Source organism: Heterocephalus glaber, unplaced genomic scaffold, assembly GCF_053883595.1.
Source record: "Heterocephalus glaber isolate CG9 unplaced genomic scaffold, H.glaber_assembly_v1.0 deba00001662, whole genome shotgun sequence".
Taxonomy (NCBI): Eukaryota; Metazoa; Chordata; class Mammalia; order Rodentia; family Bathyergidae; genus Heterocephalus; species Heterocephalus glaber.
In genome coordinates, this window is record NW_028258403.1 from 2,007,589 (window position 1) to 2,034,142 (window position 26,554).

General features: G+C 37.9%; 1 protein-coding gene and 1 pseudogene across 8 annotated transcripts in view; one reads left to right on the plus strand and one right to left on the minus strand.

Moving 5' to 3' along the window:
- Positions 1 to 4,245: 4,245 nt before the first annotated feature.
- On the plus strand, positions 4,246 to 20,832 carry LOC110345803 (protein SET-like; annotated as a pseudogene).
- Hnrnpc (heterogeneous nuclear ribonucleoprotein C) overlaps positions 16,606 to 26,554 on the minus strand; it is a 66,654-nt gene continuing 56,705 nt past the window's right edge. For 4 of the 8 annotated variants that reach the window (XM_087197151.1, XM_087197148.1, XM_087197152.1 and 1 more), the window contains 2 exons: positions 26,488 to 26,554; positions 16,606 to 24,966 (listed from right to left, as the gene is read on the minus strand). In XM_087197151.1, coding sequence (XP_087053277.1) covers positions 24,953 to 24,966; positions 26,488 to 26,554 — 81 coding nt within the window. In that variant the 3' untranslated portion in view covers positions 16,606 to 24,952. The other 4 variants (XM_087197150.1, XM_087197146.1, XM_021244570.2 and 1 more) reach the window with 1 other exon arrangement.

A 26,554-nucleotide genomic window follows, 5' to 3' on the forward strand; every position in this document is an offset into this window, starting at 1 on the left:
TTGAGAATTTTTGCATCTATGTTCATTAGGCAGATTGGCCTGTAGTTCTCTTTTTTGGTTGGGTCTTTCTCTGCTTTTGGAATCAAAGTACCACTTGCTTCCAGGATTGAATTTGGGAGTATTGCTTCCTTTTCAATTTCATTTTAGAGCTTAAAGAGTAGTGACAATAGTTCTTCTCTAAATGTCTTGTAGAATTCAGCAGTGAAGCCATCAGGACCTGGGCTTCTTTGTTGGTAAAATTTTAATTACATTTTCAATTTCACTGATTGTAATTGGGGTGTTTAGAGTTTTTATATCTTCTTCATTCAACTTTGGTAATTCATATGTATCTATAAATATGTCCATTTCTTCTGTGTTTTCCATTTTATTAGAGTACAGGTTCTTGAAGTAGGTATTGATGATCCTCTGGATTTCTGCTGGATCTGTTGTGACTTCACCTTTTTTGTTCCTAATTGCATGCATATGAGCCTTTTCTTTCCTTTTTTTGATAAGGTTGGCTAAGGCTTTATTGATTTTATTTATTCTTTTGAAAAACCAACTCTGATTCATTGATTTTTTGTGTGTGAAGTTGGGACCTTGCACTTGCCAGGCAGGCAACAGAACCACTGAGCTAAATCCCTGGCCTGATTCGTTGATTTTTTTTATTGCTCTCTTAGTCTCCATTGCATTGATTTCTGCTCAGATATTTATAGTTTCCTTCCTTGTACAAGCTTTGAGTTTGTCTTGCTCTTCTTTTTCTAGTAGCTTGAGGTTCAGCATTAGGTTGTGTATTTGAGCTCACTGTTTTCCTAGTATGGGTATTCACTGTTATGAATTTTCCCTCATTGAACTGCTTTCATTGTGTCCCATAGATTCCTGTATGTTGTATTGGCATTATCATTTAATTGTAGAAACTGTCTAATTTCTTCTTTAATTTCCTCTGTGACCCATTAGTTGTTCAGGAGAGTGCTATTCAATTTCCATATGTTTGTGGGTTTCTTATGGTTTCTTATGCTATTGATCTCCAGTTTAATTCCACTATGGTCCAATAATATACAGGGGATAACTTCAATTCCTTTGCATTTACTTAAATATGTTCTATGAGCTAGCATGTGATCTACTTTGGAAAATGACACATGTGCAGCTGAAAATAATGCATATTCTTGTTTTGTGAGGGGGGACACTCTATAGACATCTATCAAGTCCATTTGTTCAAAAGCTTGGTTCAGTTTTAGTATTTCGTTGTTAATTTTTTGTCTAGATGATCTATTTGTGACAGTGGGGTATTGAGGTCCCCCACTACAATAGTATTAGTGCTTATTTGGTTCTTTTATGTCCATTAATATTTGTTTTGTATAGTTGGGGGCATTTGTATTTGGTGCATATATATTTATGATTGTCATCTCTTCCTCTTCCATTGTTCTCTTTACAAGGATGTAGTGATCTTCTTTGTCTCTCTTAATTAGTTTTGGTTTGAAATCTACTTTGTCTGCAAATAAGATAGCTACTCCAACTTTTTTCCAGGTTCCTGTCACATGGAGAACTGTTTTCCATCCATTTAGTTTCAGTCTATGAATTTCTTTTTGAATTAAGTGAGTTTCTTGTATACAGCACATTATTGGATTTTGCTTCTTAATCCATTCTGCCAGTCTATTTCTTTTGATTGGTGAATTCAGGCCATTAACATTGATGGATATAACTGATATGTATTGAATTATCCTTGTCATGTGATTTTCCTGTTGTTGGCCCTTTTATTTTTTAATGTTCCCCCCTCTCCCTTTAATTTCTTGCCTTGCCTGATGAGTTTGCTCTGTTGGGCCTCATGGAGTTGTGACCTTCATTGTCTTTTTGTAGGATATTGTTTAGAATTATTTGGAGTGCTGGCTAGGTATTCATGAAGTTTTTCAGGTGTTCTTTGTCATGGAAGTATCTTATTCCCCCATCAATTTTTAGTTGTTGTTGTTGTTTTGGTAACAGGGATTGAACTCAGGTCCTTGCGCTTGCAGAACAGGCAGCGGCACCACTGAGCTAAATCCCCGGCCCTCCCCCATCAATTTTTAAAGATAGTTTTGCAGGATACATCAATCTAGGTTGGAGACTGTTTTCTTTTAGGGCTTGAAATACTTCACTCCAGGCTCTCCTTGACTTGAGGGGTTGTGTTGAAATGTCTGCTGTGATACTGATGGGCTTTCCTTTCTATGTGATTTGTTTCTTTTCTCTAACTGCTTGTAGCACTTTGTTCTTCTGTTGGGTTTCTGGGATCTTGATTATTATATGTCTAGGCATAGATTTTTTTTGATTGTGGCTAGTTGGAGTCCTATATGCCTCACTTATCTATATGTTAAATTTTCTTGCTCTGTTTGGGTAGTTTTCTATCATTAATTCTGTGAACAGTTATTTTTATGTCATTTGTACTTTCTCCTGCTTTTTCTTGGACTCCTATCAGTCTTATGTTATACTTCTTTGCATCACCTAGGAGCTGCTAGATCGATTTCTCAGGGTCCCTTACTATTTTTAAGATATCTCTCTTTTCGTAGTCAATAACTGCAATTCTATCTTTTATATCTGATATTCTTTTTTCACACTGGTTCATTCTACTGAGAATACTTTCAATAGAGTTTTTAATCTCCTGGATATCTGTTTGAATCTGTTTCGTGGATTCCATTTGTTTCCAGTGTTGGGCATTCATGGTTTCCCTCTCTTTCCTATGCTGGGCATTCATGGCTTCCATCATGGTCCTGAGCACATCTGTTTTTTTATTTGCTTCTGTTTTAGAGTCTTTCATGTCTTTCCTTTTGCTCACCATCTCTATAGTTATCTGGGAAATTATTTCTGTTTTAAATTTTTCTAGAGTCTTATTCATCTGTTTTGTTGCTTCCTGTGCTATCAGTTCAGGGTGTCTAGGTGGTTGATTATCAGATTTTTGCACCTCATTTCCCCCAGAATTTGCCTTTGGTGATGTGAGAGTCTGGGTTTGTGCCTTGCTTAGGTGTCTTCTCATTTTTATTTTTGTTGGTAGTGCTATTTTTGGTTTAATTCCTGGGTTGATACTTCAATATTGCTTATTAAAGTATCTTTGTTGCTTGTATTTAGAACCTTTATGGAATAATTGCTTTCAAAGATGTCTTCCAGATATAGCTGGTGTTTAGGTTTTGAGTCTCTAATGACTCTTAGGCAATCTTGTTTTCAGTATACCAGGAAGGACAACTGATTAGATCAATCACAACAGCTTAACCCAAGTGATACAATCAGCATCAACAATAGCATCAAGCACAGCTTTGAAAATGACAGTTTGCAGTAGCTATTAATCTATCACCTTTAATTGTATGAAAAATCAAAATCAAGGACCAGCCCAAAATATGTTTATAGTGAATAAACTTCAATATAGTAACTGTACCCTTTGGGATGAGGAGTTAGAAGGAGTTGGGGAGGGAGGGATAGGTACAAGGATAGGAAAAGGTTAGAAGTGAGGCCAGAGAACACAAGAAGATCATGCAAACTTTGGGAAACTGTTGAAGACAAGAGGAAAAGACAGAATGAAAGAACAAAGACAAGAACAGAACAAACTAACAACAGTAGGGAAGCTAGAAACTATATTCACTTCCCTATGAAACTAATGACAATCTAGTGAAGGAAAAGGAGAGAAGAAAAGAAAAAGAAAGAAAAAAGAAATCTGAATTAGGGCAGGAACAGGAACAAAATGGGAGAGAGATGAAGAATAAGATGGGAAAGAGAGAGACTCAGAGAGCGAGAGCGAGACAGCAAGAGAGAGAGAGAGAAAAGAAAAAGGAGAAAAAATAAATTTGAAAAAATAAAGAAAAAAATTTAAATTAGAGAAAAAATAACTTCGAAAAAATAAAAATAAAGGGCTTCCTTCAGGGTATGTCTTTGCTGTCACAATAGACAATGTGAGCAGCACTGTGCAGATCTAAGTCAATTAGTCTCAGCAAGCCAGCCATAGTCCACTGGAATTCAGGCTGATTTCTGTCCTCAAGGCCCAAGTTGAGGTCCCTGACCTCCCACTGGATTGAACTGTGCTTGGTTCTACTGCAGGTTCCAACTGTCTTTCTCCTGAAGATAGTCCAGGTTCCAATGGGAGGTGATGATCCCTCCAACTTACCAACAACAGTAGTCTGGTATGCCTTTTTTGCAGAGATTTTCTTCACTTTTCCAGTGGGCTTCAATTTTCAAGGACCTGAAGACCTCTCTCTGTTGTTCACTTCTGCTCTATCTTTTGGACTTCTGAACAATGGCCTTTCCAACCCCATGCGCCTCTGTGCTGTGGATCCAGGTACCGACCCAAGCAGCAGTCAGAAGTAGGGTGAGGAGGTCCTGCCAGTGCCCATGCAGCTCAGCTCCTTGGAGGCCCCTCCCTCTTATTCTCTTTTATTTATTTCTCATCAGTTTTTTCTGTTACCATTAATTAATCCTAGAAATATCCTTTTAGTCCCCATAGGGTCGGTCCTTCACCAACTTTTCTTTCCTTTTCTTATCATACAGTTTAAGATTTCAAATTTTTCTTCTTGTATTTCCCCATTCCCAACCCTTTATGTTTTCAATAGTATGACCATCAAGCTTTATTAATCTTTAGATAGTTAACTCTATAAAATGACTGTTAAATTTTTTTCTACCACTAGCAATGATATAGATGTGGCATTTACTACCTATTAGCTGTATGTCAATACCTAGGTTATCTGAATGTTTGAATCCTGATTGTAGATTTCTTCTCTAGGATAAGGGTGGCACATAATTGGTTCTTATGGTATGTTAATATCCAATTTGTCTTGGGCAATACTACTATAACTGATTTGCTTGATATTACCAAGATCACATAATTGTTGCTATGAATGGATTTTCTCTGTGAATGAACATACAGATTGTGACATTAAAAATACTAGAGTACATTTCTAAACAAATAGATATTGGGCCAATTACACTGCATCCTCCCCTCCCAAATTAACTAAGGTGGTCAGATCTTAGGGGTGAGGCAAAGGATTATAGTTAGTCACTCCCAAAGTCCATCATTGAATAGTGACTAAAGAAATATTGCTGGGCATGGTGGTGCACTCCTGTAAACCCAGCACTAGGGAGGCTGAAGCAAGAGGATTGCCCTGAGTTTGAAGCCAGCCTGGGCTACATAGTGAGTTCAATGCCAGCCTGAATTACAGAGTGGAACAATGATTTAAAAAAAACTAAAAAAAATGAGGTATCTATACTATCAACAAAGTCTTTACACTATAAGTGTCCACAAATATCAGCACAAAACAAAACAAACAACAATAGAAACAGGAGAAGGCAAGGCAACAAAATGCTGCCCAGAACATCCAACTTCCTGAAAGCCAATATTAGGGGACTGGAGGTGGAGAATAGCATAAGCCACACAACCAAATAACTTGAAAGGATAACAGAGGAGGTTAAAAAACAGACCAAAGAGGAATGCAGCAGAATCATAGAAGATTTAATTAAACAGATAATGGAAGTAATAACCAAAATTAAGAACATGCAGAAGACACTAATAAAAAGCTAGCTGAGCTAAACAAAATGGTACCAAACATGAATGACCACTTTAGCAGAGAATAAGAGCATATGAAATGGTTTCAATCAAAAATCCAGGATTGGGCCAGAGATTTAGCTCAGTGGTTCCGGTGCCTGCTTTGCAAGCGCAAGGTCCCATGTTCGATCCCTGGTACCAAAAACAAAACAAAAAAACAGAACAAAAAACCTGGAGATTAAAAATTGTATTGAAAGAATAGGCAGAGACTTCCAGGAAAATGGCAGCATAGTGAAGAGCACAGAAACAGCCTTTCCAAGATTTTATGTCCAGGTGCTGGATCATAGCAACATGAGGAAGAGAAGAAGGGGGGAAGTGGATTCCCAGCAAGGATCTGAAATGATAATTGAAGACAATGAAGAGAGCAAAGAGAAACTTCAACAAATAAGAAGGAGGTGGCAAGCTCCACTTTTTCCCTGAGCCCTGACTCACTGTATGGGAAGAGGGGCCCAAACCTGGACACACATGATGACTACTGGTGACCCAAGAGGCCTCCCTGGAGAAACACACTGATGGAATGAAGCAGTAGACACAGTAGACTGCAGTGGCTAGTGAGTTAGTTGGGTTCAGATGTCCCTCAGGAGAGAGGGACTGGCTGGTAACCATCTTGCAAAGGGGCCAATAAGCTGGGAACTCAAAGCTACTGCTGGGTCCACATAACTCCCAGATTCAGGGTGAGGCAGAACAGAATTCAAGTCACCATGAGGTCAAGGACCCAAGTTCAAATCAGCAGGGAACTGAGTTCAAGCTGGCAGGAGGCACATGGAGTGTTGTGGGCACAAGAAATCAGGCTCCAGCCTCAACCAGAAACCAGCCTGAACTTCAGGGGAACTCAGAGTGCAGGCTTCTTGGATGATCCACTAGCCTAACTAAGTCTACAGAGACACACCCTGAAGTGGACATTTTTTTCATATTCTCTTATTTTTTCTTGTTTTTGTTTTGTTTTGTTCTTGATAATTCTTGTTTTTATATGAATGTGAACATTGTTTGTACTTTTTTGTTATTATTGTTCTGATCTTCTTTATATTTATTCCTTCTCTCTTTCCCTCCTGTCTTCTTCACAAGTTTCCCAAAGTATGTGTAATCTTCCTTTGTCCTACAGCCTTGCTTTTAATCATTTCCTCATCTTCTATTTCTCTATTTTTACCCCTAACCTCTTTTAAATTTTGTCCCCTAAGGGTAAAATCGCCATATTGAGGACATATTGATTATATATATATATATATATATATATATATATATTTCTCATTTGTTTTAGATTTTGTTATATAACCACAAATATAGTTCATATAGTTAAAGGTAGTAAGTCAATAGTTACCACAGTTTGTCATTCTCTAGGTTGTGTTTGATGCCATTTTATTGTTCATTGTACTCCTTTAGCCAAGATGACATAATTGTGCTAATCAGTTGTTCTTGGTGTGCCAAGACTGAGATTGCCTAAGGGTCATAAACAATACTATAGGCCAATGCCAAACAACCGGGGGCTAGGATAAATAAGGAGCAACTTCTCATCTCCAATAAATAGAAGGGGTAGGACCTTGTAACAGATTCAAAATCCAAAAGCCAGCTACACCTAGAAGATGCTTCTAAGAAGCAGTCATTTCCTAAAGGTTCTGAATACTGCCAAAAAAGCTACTCACCATATGCAATTTACAAGCATCAACCTAGGAATCAAACTTTAAAAAATAGAAAATGGGAAGAGACTTAAGCAAGATGCAATTCCCCAGACTTTTTTAGCTCACCAAAGGCAAACCCCAGGGGCATGAAGTGGAACAATCCAAAAACAAAACACCTGGACTCTCTGAAGTGGTAACAGCAGAAATAATAAAGCAGATGAATGAGGCTATAGAAAAAAATCAAAGCAGAAATAATTTCCCAGACAACTACAGAGATGGTTACAAAATGAAAGACATGATTAATGACTCCAGAGCACACAGGTATTTTTAAAATAGAGGAGCTCCGGAACATGATGGAAACCATGAATCCCCAGGACAGGAAAAAAATGGAATCCCTGAAACAGATTCAAACAGATATTCAGGAGATTAAAAACTCTATTGAAAGTATATGCAGCAGAATGAGCCAATGTGAGGACAGAATATCAGATATAGAAGACAGGATTGTGGTTAGGAATCATGAAAAGCGGGCTGGGGATTTAGCTCAGTGGTTTCACTGCCTGCTGCGCAAGCACAAGGACCCAAGTTCGATCCCTGGTACCAAAAAAAAAAAACCAAAAAAAAAAAAAGGAATCACAAAAAGAGATTTCTTAAAAATAGCAAGGGACCATGAGAAATCAATCTAGCAGCTGCTAGATGACACAAAGAATAACATAAGATTGACTAGAGTAAATGAAAAAGTAGGAGATAGTGCAAATGACAAAAACAAAAACAAAAACAAAAACCTGTTCTCAGAAGTAATGGCAGAAAACTTCCCAAACAGGGAAGAAGAATTTGACATATAGATAAGTGAGGCATAAAGGACTCCAATTAGCCATGTTCAAAAAAAAAAAAATCTTTCCCAAGGCATATAATAGGCAAGATTCCAGAAATCCAGCACAAGGACAGAATATTAAAAGCTGTTGGATGGGGCTGGGGATGTAGCTCAGTGGTGCCACTCCTGTATGGCAGGCTGAGTATCCTGCATTCAATCCCTAGTACAGAAAAAAAAAAATAATAAAAGCTATTAGAGAAAAGAAATAAATCACCTATGAAGAAAAGCATATCAGAATCACAGCAGACTTCTCAACACAAACTCTTAAGTCAAGAAGAGCTTGAAGTATTTCAAGCCCTAAAGATAAACAACCTCCAACCCATACTGATGTACCCTGGAAAACTATTCTTCAAAACTGATGGAGAAATAAGATATTTCCATGACAAAGAACATGTGAAGAAATTCATGACCCCCAAACCAGCACTCCAAAGTGTTCTGAAAGATATTCTAGAAAGAGACAACAAGCATTAAAGCTCCATGAACCCCAACAGAATGAATCCAACAGGCAAGGCAAGAAATTAAACAGAAGAGGAGAGAAGGAATTCATCATCAGGAAAATAACATGACAGAGGTAAGACAATACACATCAGTTATAATCATCAGTCTTAATGGTCACAATTCACCAATCATAGAAACAGACTGGCCGAATGGATCAAGAATCAAGATGCAACAATATGCTGCAAACAAGAAACACATGTAATTCAATAACAAATTCACAGACTGAAATTCAAGGGATAGAAAACAATATTCCATGTAACAATAACCTTGAAAAAAGCAAGGGCAGCTATTCTATTTACAGACAGAGTGGATTTCAAGACAAGATTGATTAAGAGAGACAAATAAGGCCACTGCATCCTGGAAAAGGGAACAATCCAAGAGGAAGATATAACAATCATAAATATATATGCACCAAATAGCAGTGCACCCAAATATACAAAACAAATATTAACAGACATGAAAAATCATATAAGCACTAATACAGTTGTAATGGGGGACCTCAATACTCTGTTACAAATAGATCAACTAGACAAAAATGAACAGCAAAATATTAGAATTGAACCAAACTGTTGAACAAATGGGTCTGGGGATTTAGCTCAGTAGCACCATGCCTGCCTTGAAAGCACAAGGTCCTGAGTTTGAGCCCAGGTATTGAAAAAAAAAAAAACCTTTCAAACAAATGCACTCAGTAGATATCTACAGAGTGTTCCACCCCACACCATCAGAATACACAATCTTGGGGCAGAGATGTAGCTCAGTGGCACAGCTTCTGCCTTCCAAGCACAAGGACCTGAGTTTGATCTCCAATACCAAGAAAAGAAAAAGATATACATATTCTTCTGAGCTGCACATGAGACTTTCTCCAAAATAGACAATGTACTAGCTCATAGAATATGCTTAACTAAATGCAAAGGAATTGAAATTATCCCCTGCATATTATCAGACCATAGTGCAATGACATTGGAAATCAATGGGAAAAGAAGCCACAAGAACTTCATAAACACATGGAAATGAAATAACACCCTCCTGAACAACCAGTGGGTCACAGGTGAAATTAAAGAAATCAGACAATTTCTATAATTAAATGATAATGACAATACAACATACTAGAACTTATGCAATGCAATGAAAGCAGTCCTATAAGGGAAATTTATAGCAATGAATTCCCTTTAAGGAAAACAGAGCAGACTCAAATAAATAACCTAATATTGAAACTCAAGTTTCTAGTAAAAGAAGAGTAAATCAAGCCCAAACCTCGTACAATGGAGGAAATTATAAAAATCAGAGCAGAAATTAATACAATGAAGATTAAAAATCAATACAAAGAATCAATGAATTGAAGAGTTGGCTTTTTGAAAAATTAAATAAAACTGGGAAACCCTTACCCAACCTTATCAAAAAAAGGAAAAAAAAGACTCAAATCTATGCAATTAGGAATGAAAAGTGTAAAATCACAATGGATATTGCAGAAATCCAGAATATTCAATACCTACTTCGAGAACCTGTATTCTAATAAAATGGAAAACACACAAGAAATGGACAGTTTCCTAGATACATACCAATTACCAAAACTGAATCAAGAAGGACATTAAAAAAATACTTTTTTTTTTCAGTACCGGGGATTGAACTAAGGACCTTGCACTTGCAAGGCAGGTGCAGTGCCACTGAGCTAAATCCATGGCCCAAAGAAGGTATAAAAATTCTAAATAAACCAATACCAGACAATGAAATCAAATATGTAAGTAAAAACCTACCAACAAAGAAAAGCACAGGCCCTAATGGATTCACTGCTGAATTGTACATGAAATTTAGAGAAGACCTAAGGCTGCTATTTCTCAAACTCTTTAATGAAATTGAAAGGGAAGCAATGTTCCAAAATTCATTCCTGGAAGCAAGCATTCCCCTGATTCCAAAAGGAGAGAAGGATCCAACCAAAAAGGAGAACTATAGGCCCAATCTCTCTAATGAACATAGATGCAAAAATTCTCAATAAGATACTGGCAGAGAGAGTGCAGCAAGTCATCAAAAAGGTTATATACCATGGCCAAGTTGGATTCATCCCAGGGATACAGGGATGGTTCAACATATGCAAATCAATAAATTTAATATACAATATTAAAAGAGTCAAGGACAAAAACTATATGATCCTTTCAGTAAATGCACAAAAAGCATTTGACAAGGTCCAACACCAATTCACAATAAAAACCTACAGAAAATTGGTACAGATGGTCTTTATTTCAATCCAATAAAAGCCATCTATGACAAACCAACAGCCAACATCATACTAAATGAAAAAAAAAAAAAAACAACTGAGAGCTTTCACTCTAAAATCAGACAAAGATGTCCATTGTCACCACTCTTGTTCAGTATCATTCTGGAAACACTAGCCAGAGAAACCACACAAGAGAAAGAAATAAAAGGAATAAGAATAGGAAAGGAAGAAGTTAAATTATCATAATTTGTGGACGACATGATACTGTACACAGAAGACCCAGAAAAACTCCACCAAAAGACATTTAGATTTGATAACCAAATTCAGTGGCACAGCTGGATACAAAGTCAATACTCAAAAGTCAATAGTCTTCCTGTACACAAATAACAGACTCACAGAGAGAGAAATTAGAGAAACAATCCCTCTCACAATAGCATCCAAAAAAAGGAAATACCTAGGAATCAATCTAATTAAGGAAGTAAAAGACCTCTATATTAAAAACTACGGTACTGTGAAAAAGGAGATTGAAGAGGATATTAGAAAATGGAAAGAGCCAGGTATGGTGGTGCATGCCTGTAATCCCAACACTAGGGAGGCTGAGGCAGAAGGATCACTGTGAGTTCGAGGTCAGCCTGGGCTACATAGTGAGCTCAAAGATATAGCCTGAAATGCAAAGTGAGACCCTGTCTCAAAAAAACCAAAAACCAAACAAACAAAAACCACCACCACAACAAAACCCCCACAACAACAAAATAAGAAAATGGAAAGATATGCCTTGTTCTTGTGCAGGAAGAACCAATATAGTGAAAAAGGCAATACTTCCAAAATTGTTATACAGATTCAATGCAATTATGATAAAATCCCAACACCATATCTCATAGAATTAGAAAAAACAATCCTAAAATTCATTTGAAACCAGAAAAGACCTAGAATAGTAAAGACAATTCTAGGCAACAAAAGCAAGACAGAGGTATCACAATCCCCGACTTTAAATTACATTACAAAAATACTTTGACAAGAACAGCATGGTACTGGAAAAACAACAGACCTGAGGACCAATGGAACAGACCAGAAGTTGCACAAACAACTCCAAATATATTAAGCCACCTTATCTTTGACAAAGGATCAAAACACCTTCAGTGGAAGACACATAGCCTCTTTACTAAATGGTGCTGGAAAAACTGGCTTTCCACATGCTGAAGATTGAAACTAGACCATATCTTTCACCACACACTAACCTAAAATCGAAATGGACCAAAGATCTAAATATTAAAACAGAAACACTAAATCTGCTCGAAGAGAAAATAGGTAGAATGCTTGAGGATATAAGAGCAGGCAAAGACTTCATGAACAAACACAGACCACATAGGAAATACTACAAAGAATCAACAACTGGGACCTCATTTGATTAAAAAGCTTTTGTACAGCAAGAAAAACCACCAACAGAGTGAAGAGATAACCAACTCCATGGGAAAATTTTTTTTACCGGCTATTCATCAGATAAAGGACTATTATCTAGAATATATGAAGAACTCAAAAAAGATCAGACCCCCCACATTTAAAGACTCAATCCAAAAATGGGCAACTGAAATGAAAAGACACTTCTCAGATGAAGAATTAGAAACAGCAAATAAATATATGAAACAATGTTCAACATCACTGGTCATTCTTCTTGGTTAATCTACATTGTCACAAACGAAGTGCTTTAAGACTCAATAAAATCTGATTATATGAACTTCACTTTACACATACAAATAAGGTGATGGTTTGCAGGTAAAATGTCCCTTAAAGGCCATGTATTAAAAACTTAGATGCAAGGTGCCTGGTTATTCTGAATTAACATTATTATGCATTTTCCAACCTCATCGGTGGTTCAGTCTATAGATATACTGGAGGAAGACGGTCTCTGCTCCAGTGGTTTGAAACATTGTATCTCATTCCTAACACATCTGTCACTCTGATTCTTAGCTTTCTCATATTTGGTATTTACACTAAATCTCATTTTGAATTTGTGCATGTTTTCTCATGCTATGCGAAACATAAAAATCTTTCACACATTATTTACATAGGCTTTCATTTCAGTGGGAGTTCTTTTATGTTTTGCAAGGTAACTAGAAAAATGGGAGTTTCCCATATTTATTGCACGCACATATGGCTTCCCTCTCATGTGGGAATTCTTTCCTGAAGTTGAGCGCACTGAGAAAAATAAAACATTTCCCAAATGGAAAAAAAAATCACTGGTCATTCAAGAAATGCAAATTAAAATAAGGCTGAAATTTCATCTCACTCCAGAAAAAATGGCTGCTATCAAGAAATCAACCAATAACAAATGCTGGAAGGCGTGTAGGGTAAAAGGAACCCTTCTCCACTCTTAGTGGGAGCGTAGACTGGTGCAACCACTGTGGAAATCAGTGTGGAGATTTTTCCAAAAATTAAAACTAGAGGTTCCATTCAACCCAGCTATACCTATTCTTGGTATCTTCTGGAAAGAATTAAAAGCATCATCCCATAGCGATATATGCACACCCATGTTTATAGCAGCACAGTGTGGAATAGCTAAATGTTGGAAACAACCCAAATGACCACCAAATGATGAGTAGATAAAGAAGATGTGGGGTGTTTTTATACAATGGAGTACTACTCTGCCATAAAGAAGGATGGGCTTCAGAGTTTCCGCTCACCCCTCTGACCAAGAAGGTCCTACAGTCTCCAGCCTCCAAGTCTGAGGTGATGTCCGCCTCGCTGGGCCTGCCCAAGGGAGAAAAAGAACAACAAGAAGAAATAGAACATATTGATGAAGTACAAAATGAAATAGACAGACTTAATGAACAAGCCAGTGAGGAGATATTGAAAGTAGAACAAGGGCCGGGGATTTAGCTCAGCGGTTTTGCCGCCTGCTGCGCAAGCGCAAGGACCCGAGTTCAATCCCCAGTACCAAAAAAAAAAAAAACAAACCCCCCACCGAAAGTAGAACAGAAATATAAAAAACTCCATCAACTATTTTTTCAGACAAGGTCAGAATTGATCACCAAAATCCCAAATTTGGGGGTAACAACATTTGTTAACCACCCACAAGTGAAATCAGGTTACAGAATAGATTTTTATTTTGATGAAAATCTTTACTTTGAAAATCAAGTTCTCTCCAAAGAATTTCATCTGAACAAGAGTGGTGATCTATCGTCAAAGTTCACTGAAATCAAATGGAAATCTGGAAAGGATTTAACGAAACGTTCAAGTCAAGCACAGAATAAAGCCAGTAGGAAGAGGCAGCGTGAAGAACCCAAGAGCTTCTCTACCTGCTTTACCGACCATCCTGATGCAGGCACAAATGAGTTAGGAGAGGTCATCGAAGAAGATATTTGGCCAAATCCATTGCAGTACTACTTGGATCCTGATGTGGATAACGAGGAAGGGGAAGGAGAAGATGATGATGACGATGAAGAAGGATTGGGAGACATTGATGAAGAAGGGGATGAGGATGAAGGTGAAGAAGAGGAAGGTGATGCTGATGAAGGGGAGGAAGGAAAGGAGGAGGAAGGAGAAGATGGATTCCAACCTTCTTTTTTAAAAAAACGTTCTCCAGTCCCTGGGAGCAAGTTGCAGTCTTTTTTCCTCCCTCTTGTGCTCAGTCGCCCTGTTCTTGAAGTCTTTTGTCAAACACCATGGTTCTCGACTTATTTTGTGAGGAGATACCTTGAGCAGAATACAATGGGAAAAGGATGTCTACAACCTTCTGTTCTAAATTCACTTTGATCCCCTTCTGTCCCACACAAATTGTGTGGAATCCACACCACCATGCTCTGGGGGAAAAAAAGAAAACCCTTCTGCTCCCTTCGTGCTGCTGGAAGCTGGAGGGCGCTCGGCCCCTGTGCAGTAGTGCATAGAAGTCTAGCACTTTTCCACTTTTCTCTGTATACTGGGCTGAGATTACACTGTGTCTCTATATGAACATGGACAGTTAGCATTTACCAACACATACCTGTCTACTTTCCCTTGTTTAAAAAAAGAAAAAAACTTTAAAAACTGGGGTATAGAAGGTCAGCAAAAGGCGGGTTTGAGATGTTTGGGTAGGTTAAGCGGGCATTTGACAACATGGCTTCTCCTTTGGCATGTTTGTGATGTTAACAGACACCCTTTGCAGTTTAAGATGACACTTAAAAAAAATTCTAATAGTGACCTGAGCCCTGCCACTAGATGGGAGAATCAACAGAACCTGTAGGGTCTTATTTAGAATTGACATTCTCTATTGCAATTTTTAAATTCTTTTTTGTTTTCACTGGAAAGGAAAAGGTGATGCACAGTTTTAAATGTTCAAAGTGTACAAGTTGCTTTATTACAATAAAACTACATGTGTAAAAAAAAAAAATAGGATCAGCTTCAGGCATTTGTAGCTCAATGGATGCACCTTGACACCACACTCCTAAGTGAAATAAATAGGACACACATTGTTTCGCTGGTGAGAAACCAAAAGTGGAAATAACGATTTAAATGTACAATGGATGTTGGGAAATGGGAAGAAAGTGTTCAAATGGAAAGGGGAACAAGGGAGGAAAGAGGGAGAAAAGGAGATAAGAAAAAAATGTGAAAATAGAAGGAAAAATGGAAACAAAGCTTTTGTACATAAGGAGGGAATGGGATAAAATAAAATAAATTAAAGAAAAAATATGCCAGTTGTAGGCAGGTAAAGCAAAGATAGGCTGATTGGGGGTGGCTTTTTTTTTTTTTTGGTACTGGGGATCGAACTCAGGACCTTGTGTTTGCAAAGCAGGTATGGTGCCACTGAGCTAAATCCCCAGTCCTGGCATTTTTGATCTCTAGCTTTCAAGACTGATTATTTTCCAGCTAGGTCTTATTTTCAAAGAAAGTGGGTAACTATTTCAACAGTAAAAAATAAAATTGGTGGCAATCCCAAGTCCTGGAAAACTGAAGAAAGACTGATCTCATGCATTGTTGGCAGGAATGTAAAAAGGATACAGCAACTGTGGAAAATAGCTGGCAGTTTCTTATAAAACTAAATACATACTTGTCATACTACCCACCAATCACACTTCTGGACATTAATCCCAGATAAATGAAAACTTGACATCCACAAATCTTATATTCAAGTATTCATAGCAGCTTTATTTGTAATACCAGTAGTCAAAAAATGCTAACTAGCCCAATGTCCACCAACAGACGAATGGTTAAACTATCATATCCACAGCAATAAAAAAGAACAAACTACTGATACATATAATGACTTGGATGGGATTCAATGGCCTTATGCTGTGGGAGGGGGGAAAGTCATTGTCAAATGAGTACATACTGTCTAATGCCATTAATATCACATAAATAGCAAAATAGAGTGATAAAGAAGTAGTGATTTCCAGGGCTTAGGGATTTCAGGGAGAAGACGTGATGTAGATTGACAATACACAGATAATACAGGAGTTCCTTTGTGGCAATGGACAGTTGTATTGCGTGTGTATTGATTGTGGTGGCAGACACACAAATCTATATTGTGTGATAAAGTACACAACTATGTACATATGTTTATAGGTGCATGTAAAATGGGATGAGATCTGAGCACAGTCTGGAGTTTACTTAATAGTGATGTACCAATGTTGGTACAAATGTCACATAGTAGCATTCAGATATTAACATTAGGTGAAACTGAAGGGTATACATACAACTTTCTATACTATCTACAACTCTTATGTAAACCTAACATTCCAACATAAAAAATTTATTCTGAAAAAAGATTCTTTCAAAAATGTAATACTATCACACACTTAAATAGGCTGAGGAAGGTGACAAATGTGAAGAAATATTTCTTGGTAATTTCATTTTTAGTTTTATAGCCAACAGAAAAATATACATATGTTCAACAAGACACTGCTAGGATGTTCATAGCACTTTTATTCATAATAGCCAAAATTAGAATCAGCTCAAATGCCTACTAGCAAAATGAACAAACTGTTGTATACTTATACAATCCAATATAGCAGTATGAAGGAACAAACTACAACATGCAACACTACATAGATGCATTATATAGACATGGTGTTGAATCAAAGAAGCCAAATAACATCCGCTTATTTGAAGCTCAAGAACAGTCAAAACAAATCTATGCAGTTAGAAGAACAGACATCCTTGGAATAGTGGTGTAGAAACCGCAAGACAGCATGCATGAGATTTCTTGAGTGCTGGTGAATTCCAATCTTGATTTTTTTTTTCAGTACTGGGGATTGAACTCAGGACCTTGCACTTGCCAGGCAGGCACCAGCACCACTGAGCTAAATCCCTGGCCCCCAATCTTGATTTCTTGCTCTGTGTGTGTGTGTTTCTCTGTTTCTGTGTGAAAACTTAACAGTTGTACACGATTTGTGCACTTCATGGAAATTATACTTCAGAAAGCTTACCAAAAAGCAAACACACACTAAATTAGGTAACAGTATACACCCATTAAAAAGCCTAAAGTAAGTTGGCCATGGTGATGGATGCCTGTAATCCCTGTACTCAGAGGAGGCTGGGGCAGAAGGATCACAAGTTTCAGGCCAGCCTGAGAGTTCAAGGCTATTCCAAACTACACGGTGAGACCATGTCTCAAAAAACAATACAAAACAAAAAAGCCTAAAGATAAAAGAATCGACAATACCAAGGGCTGAAAAGAATGTAGAACTGAAATGTTCATTTATAGCTACCGAGAATGTGTTAGTACAATCACATTATAGTTTTTGGCAATATCTACTAGAACTAAATATATGCCTACTCTATGACCAAGCAGTTCCGTCTGATTTATATAACCCAAGAGACAAGCATATATGAGAATGTTCTCACAACCATGTATGAGAATGTTCATAATAATGATGTGCCAAACTGAAAATCCACTGGTTTTCAATGCTGCTACAGCTTAATAAGACCAGTTATAGCTAAGAATTACAGGGAAGTTAACCTCCTCAGGAGGAATCCTCCAATCAGTTGGGAACAGAAGCTAGTAAATATTCCAGCTTTCCATACTCTTCTCTGTCAGACAATATAGGAAAGCATTAGGTATCCAACCTCAGTGACATATCCTTATGTTGGTTTTTCCTCCCTAACTGCCCCTTCTCCCATTTCTCCCTCCAAGTTCAGTCAAGTGAACTAATGCTCCAAGTTTTTTTTTTTCTCAAGCTCTGCTCTCAGGACTACCCCAAACATCAGCAGCACAATCAATACTCTTCCATTTATATATTGTTCAGAAATGTGCAAAACCTGTCCATGATGATACAAGAGTGGCAATCTAGTGGGAGTAATGAGCGGATGAGGGAGGTTTGTAATATTCTATTTCTTTATCAGAGAAGTGTTTCAACAGGCATATTCACATTTTTGGTAAGTCTTCAAGCTATAGATACTCAAGATGTGTGAGTGGTGCACAGCAATAATACCAACTACTCAGAAAGCTGAGGCTGAGGCAGGAGGATCACAAGTTTGAGGCCAGCTTGGGTAATTTAGCAAGACTGTCTCAAAATAAAAAAGGGGGCCAGGGCTTTAGCTCAGTGGCACCGCACCTGCCTTGAAAGCGCAAGGTCCTGAGTTGCACACACAAAAAAGGAAAAAAATATAAAGGCCTGGGGATGTAGCTCAATGGTAGAGTGCCCTAGGTTAGATTTTGGGGGGTGGAGTGAGGGGTAGGAAAGCTGCTAAGAGTGAACCTTATAAGGAAAATTGGATTAAAAAACAGGTTAACCCCAATGGACACATCCTTCTTTGGATGATGCCCCATTATCAGACTTAAAGCATTAAACACCGATCATAGAGGGCCTTGTTGGAGGGTGACATTGAGATTGTGAACTACTAAACTGAAAGACAGTGCTGTGAACCCTACCTCTATGCACCCCTTCGAGTTGGGCACAAGGCATTGTAACATTTTTCTGGTTGTGCTGAAGTTAATTCTTCAGCATTGCTTTCCATTTCCAAGGCTGCCTTGCACAGTTAAACCCTTCCCCACTTGTTCCTCTTCCATCCCCATTCATCCACTCAACATGTACTACTTTCAGACACAAGTACTGGGGATACATTAATGAGCACTAAAAAGATGAGGTCCTTTCTGAGCTTTAATAAGAAAACCACAATAACCAATCATATGAAGAGTGATGCGAGCAGAGCTGGAGATTTTTAATAAAAATGGAAGGCTTCTCCTATTAGTGACATTTAAGTTAAAATCTGAAGGATAAATAGAATTAGGAAATTAAATGGGCAAAAGTGGGAGAGTGCATGAGAATTAAGAGACAAAGAGAGGTGCATTGTGATAACAGGGAAAGTGAGGGAGCATATGGTAGGGGACATACACATAGGCAAGGGTTAGGCCACCTTTGGACTTAGGAACTTAAGACGTGTCATTATCTTCTAAAATCAAATGAAGCCAGAATGGTTTTAAGCCAAGAACTACCATGATATGTGTGCTTTGGAAAAATCAATATGGCTGTTTTATGAACAAATGATTAGAAATTGATCTGAGTATATGTGGGTAGATAAGATTACTGCAGTATGCTAGAAGCAAAATGAGGGCAACTTAGATTGGTACTGAAGAAGGCTCATGGACAGGAATAAAATGACTCAACAGATAATCCGGGAGGCACTGTAACAGTAGGTGTAAAATGTGTCATCTTTTAGATCGCAGCAATTACAACTATGCATCTGTATCAGCTAGATACAAGAATATGTCCACTGTTGGTAGCAGGTATTAATCCTATGTCTAGCACAGTAGAAAAGATGTGTGCATGTAAACTGTGTCCAGAGCATTCTGAAGCTGCTTAGTGCAAATATTGGTCAAGAAGAGAACTGTGAATTGCCATAAAGTTGCAGAGAAGTGGGAGAGGGATGAATGGTATAGAACTACAACTAAAACCTAAAAAGAACTGAAAAGGGGGGCAAAAATCAAGAGTGAATTTAGAGAAGCTTGAGTATGGACTTTTTAAGGCCACCATGGACACAACTAGGATGTTTCTAACTTGTTGAGAGAGGTAGGGAAAATGAGCCTTTGTCATTTGCACTGAGAGCTTGCTGACTCAGGAAAAGACAGATTGCACCAAGGTGTTAATATTTTCTAAGAAAGACATTCTTTTATATTCAGGACAGTATGTAAGAGGACAAAGCAGTATAAACTTCACCAAGTGCCGCCATGTATCCTATCCACATGCTATGGAGGTATAATCCGGCAATTTCATTACTGGGAAGCCTACTCCCAAGTGAGGGAATGAAAAACACAGGCTGTTTCCAGAGATGGGCAGTTAATAGTTAAGGACGGACACTGCTAGATTTCACCCCAGGGGACTAGATTCCACCAGGCTACTCCTTCTTGTGCTCAAAGAGCTGGGATATCCCTACAAGGAAAAATGCTTAAAGTCAGTCCAGGATATCCAAGGACATTTAAGAGCAGAGTAGGCCACTGTAGCATTTCCAATACATAAGTAGTTAACTTTCTGGCAACCTGCTTCTGAAACCTTAGGTATACTTTATAGAAGCAGCTTTTGTGCAAAGATATAAAGTTCTAGTAAAGGGTAGGTTTGGCTTAGTGATAAAACACATCAAAAAGTTAAATTCCAAAAAAGGAAGTCAAATATTGTACATCTGAGTAAGCCTGGCTGGCACCTTGTTCTAGCTAGTTAGCTATCTAGCCCCACTAAACTAAACGCCCTCACTCTGGGTGAGGTCTCTTGGAGAGCCAAGAGGGACCCTGAAACATCTATTCTTCTGGAGCAATTAGCCTTTAGAACACAGGACAGACAAGGCCATGGTCCATAGATTCCTAAGCTTGAATGGGAACTGGAAAAGCTATTAACCAATGAATGAGCTGGAAATGAACATTGAGCCATTAAATTTGAAAACCTTATTCTCGGGTCTGCCATTCTGGGGAGCAGGACTTATGCTCCAAATACACAGCAGCTTTATTTTTGTGACCTGTGTGGGTCTGGTACTGAACTCCATTCGTGTTAGTTAAGTCCCTTGGATAGACGTCTTTTTAGAGTTCAGTGATAGATACCACAGGGAGTTCACAGGATCAAAATCCAAGCGTGAAGTACAGGATGAGAATTGTGAAGTCAACAGTGATCTCAACAAGGTATTTGCCAAGTATGTTGTCTGAGCCATCAGAAATGGTTTCATTATGTGTCTGGGTGCTCTACAAGAGCTGAGGAAGATGGGTGGGAGAGCCTCTTATCTTTGCTGCATTTCTGAAGCAAAACCAGGTCCCATGCTGTAGGGATATGGTTCTTATCAAATTTCAGAGAAGGTGCTGACATACAATGTTACCTGTAGCTAGGATAAGTTGTTTTCTCAGACTCAGTGCTTCTGTTTCCTACTCAAATGTTCAAAATTCATGGGTAAGTCAAAAAATAGGTTGAAGTTTTGGTTCGTGGGGATTTGAAAACACTATCTCAAATCCTTGGAAACACAGCCATTACTTGCACACGTAACAGGGTTACAAGCAAAAATTAAAAACCCATGATTTAAATGTTTGCCTCGCATCATTTGAAGATAATCTGCTTTGAGCCTAAGCCAATTGAGGATTCCTAATTTGAAAGTTATTTTACAAGAGGCAATAAGGTGTGGGCAACATGGACATTCTTGCAATTCCCTGAGGTTGTAGATAACCTCATTGGAGGAAAATCTTCATTACTGATTTAGGGCCTAAGGGCTAAGAAAACAATGGACCAAGGACATGCAACATCTCCAATATGTCACATTTGCTCATGTAAAAGCATTAAGTATAACCAATTATCAGCACCTGTCTAGAAACTTCTCATTCTCTAGTATTATGCTACTCAAAGTAGCCACATGTAGCTAAAGAAATAAAATTTAAAATATTTCAGTCACACTGAGCACATTTCACAACTATCACTACTTGGTATCACACTGGACACCTCATGAAACATTTCCACCCTCACATAAAACATGGAACTGGGCATGGTGGCGCATGCCTGGAATCGCAGCACTCAGGAGGCTGTTAGGAAAATTGTCCCAAGTTCAAGGCCAGCCCATCCCAAAAAACAAAACAAAAAAATCAAAAAATAAAACTTTATGTACACTTCAAAGAGCAATAAGCAAACCAAGTTTGGCTAACTTTAACACACTGTGTATGAAGGCAGAGAAGATTTTGTCTTCTCACCTTCTAACCTTACCAGACATCTCCCAAGATCCTTTTTAGGATCTCCCACTTTGGTACAGACATAAGATTAGCCACTACTTTCCCTTAATGCATTTAACTCCCAAATAGGGCATCCTTTCATCAATTCTTAATAGTCACCCAGGGATGACCTCTAGAACAATATTCTGAAAGCCCTGTGTGCTTTCCTAATCAACCACTGTAACTCATGTCTTCCCCCTCACCAAAGTATGCCTCATGAAGAAATGGCTGCTTTGGTAGCAAGTCAGAAATACAGCAACTTGCAGTCTACGCCTACTTTTAAAGCACCCTAAGATAATTTTAATACATATGCTGAGAATTTTATTCCAACTGAAAAACACTGCTAAAGGCCTGTAGGAGTTATTTTTGCATAAGCAAATTGTGATCTCACACCTTCATTCCTGTGCCACCTAGAGCTTTTCTTGCATTTCAACTCTTCACTGCTTCTGCCCTTGGCATTTACACCATGACATTACTGCCTTCTCTTTTCTCATACTTTCCCAATGGAATTTTAAAAAATGGGACTCCAGGCTATATGAGGACTTTGATTCCAATATTCTGGTGGGTTGTGCTTATTTAAAATGGAGAAAATTTTGAGATACTACACATTGAACATAGTGCTTTTTGTTCCATCACTGAGCTACATAACCAGCCCTAAAAGAACTTTCTGTGGCAGGCACGGTGGTCCATGCCTAGTATTCCTAGCACTCAGGGTGGCTTTAGTGAAACAAATGAATGTTATTAGCCCAGGATGGGCGACTTAGCAAGAACCTGTAACATGAGAAAAAAAGTATTTTAAAAATTAACTTCAGGTACTAATCCAACTACTTTGAAGGGATTGATTTACTTTATAGTTACTCCCTTTCCATCTTCTCTTGTGGATCAAAACCTGTGCCTTGTACATACTAGGGAAGTATTCTACCTTTGAGGAAATGTCCATAGCCCATGACCTGAGATTAACCTAATGAAAATTGAAACTTGGAATTTTTACATACATTTAATTGGCTCCTCACATTTCCATTCATAAAACGTGAATCTCATACCAAGCATATATTAGTGTCTATCTTCTTTTCTGAGTGCTTGGCCAGTTTATTCTCTCAAAGCCTTTACAAAGACCACAAATGTTCTATCAGAATAAATGATTTTTATCTGAAGTACACCACTGGTAACAGAAATGGGGTTCTTTAGTAGCTTATACCCTTATGTAACCAATTAATTACTGGTAATTCATTTTGTATCAGTGTATACTTTTCAATTGGTTTGCTCAAGTTGTCAGAACATTTCTTCTTGGTTGCCTTTCAATTTAAGTAAAATACATTTTTCTTGAAGTGATCTCAACTATGGCCAGAAACAAAAATTCCCCCGGTGTTGGTTCAGCTGATTTTTTCCCCTTTTATTGAAAATATCAATCAAAAGAACAAAGTATGTGACCAGGTCTTTGTTTTCCAGAGCACATTAGTCACTAATGATGTTTCCTCTCCAAAAAATTCAATTATTGGACCAGTTAATTCCAGAATATGCCTTTGTGGGCTGAAGATTTAGCTCAGGTGTTTTGCCGCCTGCTGCACAAGCGCTAAGGACCCAAGTTCGATCCCGGGTACCAAAAAAACCCAAAACTTCCCAGAATATGCCTTGCAACTGATCTCATTCAATGCGTTCTCTATTCTGCAACTACTTCCAAAAGGCACTTTATTTTGTCTAGGTACATCAAAACCACAACTTTTAGTCTGTCCTCACTCTTGTTTTTGTATTTTCCATGTTATATATTAGGTTTTTCACCTACTGCTTTGTTCATTAAAAAATACACTGCTGCTAAGTTGTGTACTGGGGTGCTTTGATATTTATGGAGTTCCTTTTTATGTACCCTACAGCTCACGTGGTTAATTTGTTCTGTTCCTAATAGAAGATAAAATGGGTATAAAAATCACAACTAGTTTTAACCTTGCAATCTTTGTAAGTCTTAAATAGTGAGCTAACATCACCTTAGGTTCCAAAAATCAAAGAGCAGTCATAAATATGGTAAGCACCAAGTTTCCCAATCAGAAACTATGCAACACCACGAAGGTTTCTTTTCCCTTTTTGGGGGGGTGGGGGTGGGGGGCGGGGGGGGGTGTTTACCAGGGATGAACTCAGGACCTTGGCTACATCCCCAGGAAGAATGTTTCTTTTTAGTCACCCCCCACCCCCTCTAGTTGTCCAACTCCGGCTAGAAAATGCCCTAAGATTCCTGTCTATTTTCTTCAATTTCATGGCTTTAGACACTTCTGTTCTGCTCATAGCAATTAAAATGCATATATATGTTTAACCCTTCTCTTGAATAATATTAAGTCCCCTGAGACTTAGACAAATTACTCCAAATTCTCTTTAATTTTTTGCCAAGTGTTGACCATTCCTTCCCCATTACAGGCAGTGCCATTCCTACAGATCTACCAAATTTCAATCTCATTTTCTAGGGCTGAGGATTGAATGCTACAATGACTATAAACCCACCACCTGGATCCATGCCTCAAAGACCACTAACAACCTTTTTTAAAAAGCATAAACTACATAATTTGCCTGGATTTCAAATGGTATTTTACCCTTTGTAATTTAACCATCTTTGCCAAGTTCAGACTTAGGAACCGAAATGTCAAAGTACTGATTAAATACAGCTATCATTGTTTTCAATTGTGTTCTTAAATATAGGAAGGAATTATAATCCACAGCAACCAAAGACCGAGACGACTCTTCACAAGGCAACCTATGTTATTGATATTTTCAGCAATAACCCTCGCATGTCTAGTCTTTTGAGAGCATGATTGTGCTATCAATGGTCTCTCTGAAAATCTACTTTTCTAGAGACTTACAAGCAACCACTAATCTGACAGCACAATAATTAAAAAGCACCAGAGATAAAAACTACATGTACCACTTTATGCTGGGAAGTCCTACAAGGAAGGGTAAAGTGGACAACTTGAATCCTGGGCTAGTTTGTCTAGTGTCTTTCAAACATCAATGGCTAACACTATAATGTTCAACAGGTTTTATTAGCATCTTGGGCTTCTGAAATTTTCTTCTACATATCCAGTTGATTTTCTAGTCAAGGGTTACCTGCTAAAAGTTCAACAGAGATAACATTAGATTAGAAAACAGTCGGTACAAGTTTTTTACTAAATTAACATTCAACAGAAGCTAGCTTTATAACATGCATTTGGGTTCCAGGGGCAGGCTATAGTTGAATTTTTTCCTTCTATTCTGCTTTATCATCTGTTACAGAAAAGGAGCTCAAATATTTATAAACAAGACATGACTTTTGTTCACAAAAGGTAGGATGTGACAAATGTCTTTGCGCCATGCTAGCAATTAACAGCAACTTTACAAGGAATTCTAGGTCTGTATACATTATAATATCAGTTCCTTTTCCTACTATGTTGGAAAAACTGAAGGATAAACATGAATAAACTGGGCATGTTAGGACAACTAGGCAAGCATCTAAATCTGGCAGCAGTCTAATATATCCATTTTTAGAAATTTAGGTACTAACTGGTACTGTACCATAAAAATCAATGCAATTAATCAAACTGTGGGTAATGACAAAGGATTAGTTTATATGTCTGTAGAAAGTCACTGTGAAGTAAAATAAACGTAGGAACCCTCAACCACCATCGCAGTTACCTGGGGAGGCACACACTACAGAAGACCAGGAAAGAAACAGCTTTTCTATTTAGTAACATTGAGGCAGAGTCAAAATCCAGTACAAGGTAACTGGGGATGTAATAATTAGAATGATGTCCCCTCTGTCAAAGTTACTACTTAATGCAACATCCATCTTGAGTTGTGTATGACAGTATGCACAATGATCATGAATGACCGCAAGAGAAATATACAGTATTTAAAACATTCTAAAGGTTTTGTGGATGCTGCTGTAAAACGAAGAATTTGAAGTAAACAATTATACAAAAATAAAAAACCAGGGTGTTTTTCTCCAAATTCCTGGTTTAATAAGGACTTATTTTGAGAAAAAAGATCCCAAACATCAGGCCGTTCACAAAAATAACCCACAGTATCAACTTTAGAAAACAAAGACTATCACACTAATTTTTCTAGAGGATGCATTTGACATGCCAACTCTCATTCACAAAAATACATTGTTACATTTGTGTTCAACAGTCCCACAAAGTATTTCATGTGGGGTAACACACACACTTTTAACTCAAAGCTGCTCTCAGATGCTACAACTAAATGAGATTGCCTTTGCAGTTAGGGAAGCAACTACTGAAATCATGTATGAATGGAAATAACTGTACTCCCTGCATAACGAGAGATTACTGTGGAGACAGCTGATAAAAACAATACAACCTTTTTATTGTTAAGTCATAAAGAGGTATCAAAATTAAAAAGCAAAATTACAGGGTAAGACTTAACAAAACTACTAGGAGCGTCAGAAGCAGTGAAAATAGGACTAGGCGCAGGGCAATTATGAACATGGGAAGGACAAAGATAGAACAGTGAGCATGTGCTGAAGATACTAGGGGAGAGGATCTGGTGAAATTTTGATCTTAGACGAGCGCCTAGGTAAAGAAATAATGAGATAAGACTTCTAAACCCCACTATGTGCTTAAGAGTCATCCTCGCCATTGGCGCTGTCTCTGTCATCCTCTCCTTCCTCAGCCTCTTTTTCATCATCCTTGATCAACTCCAG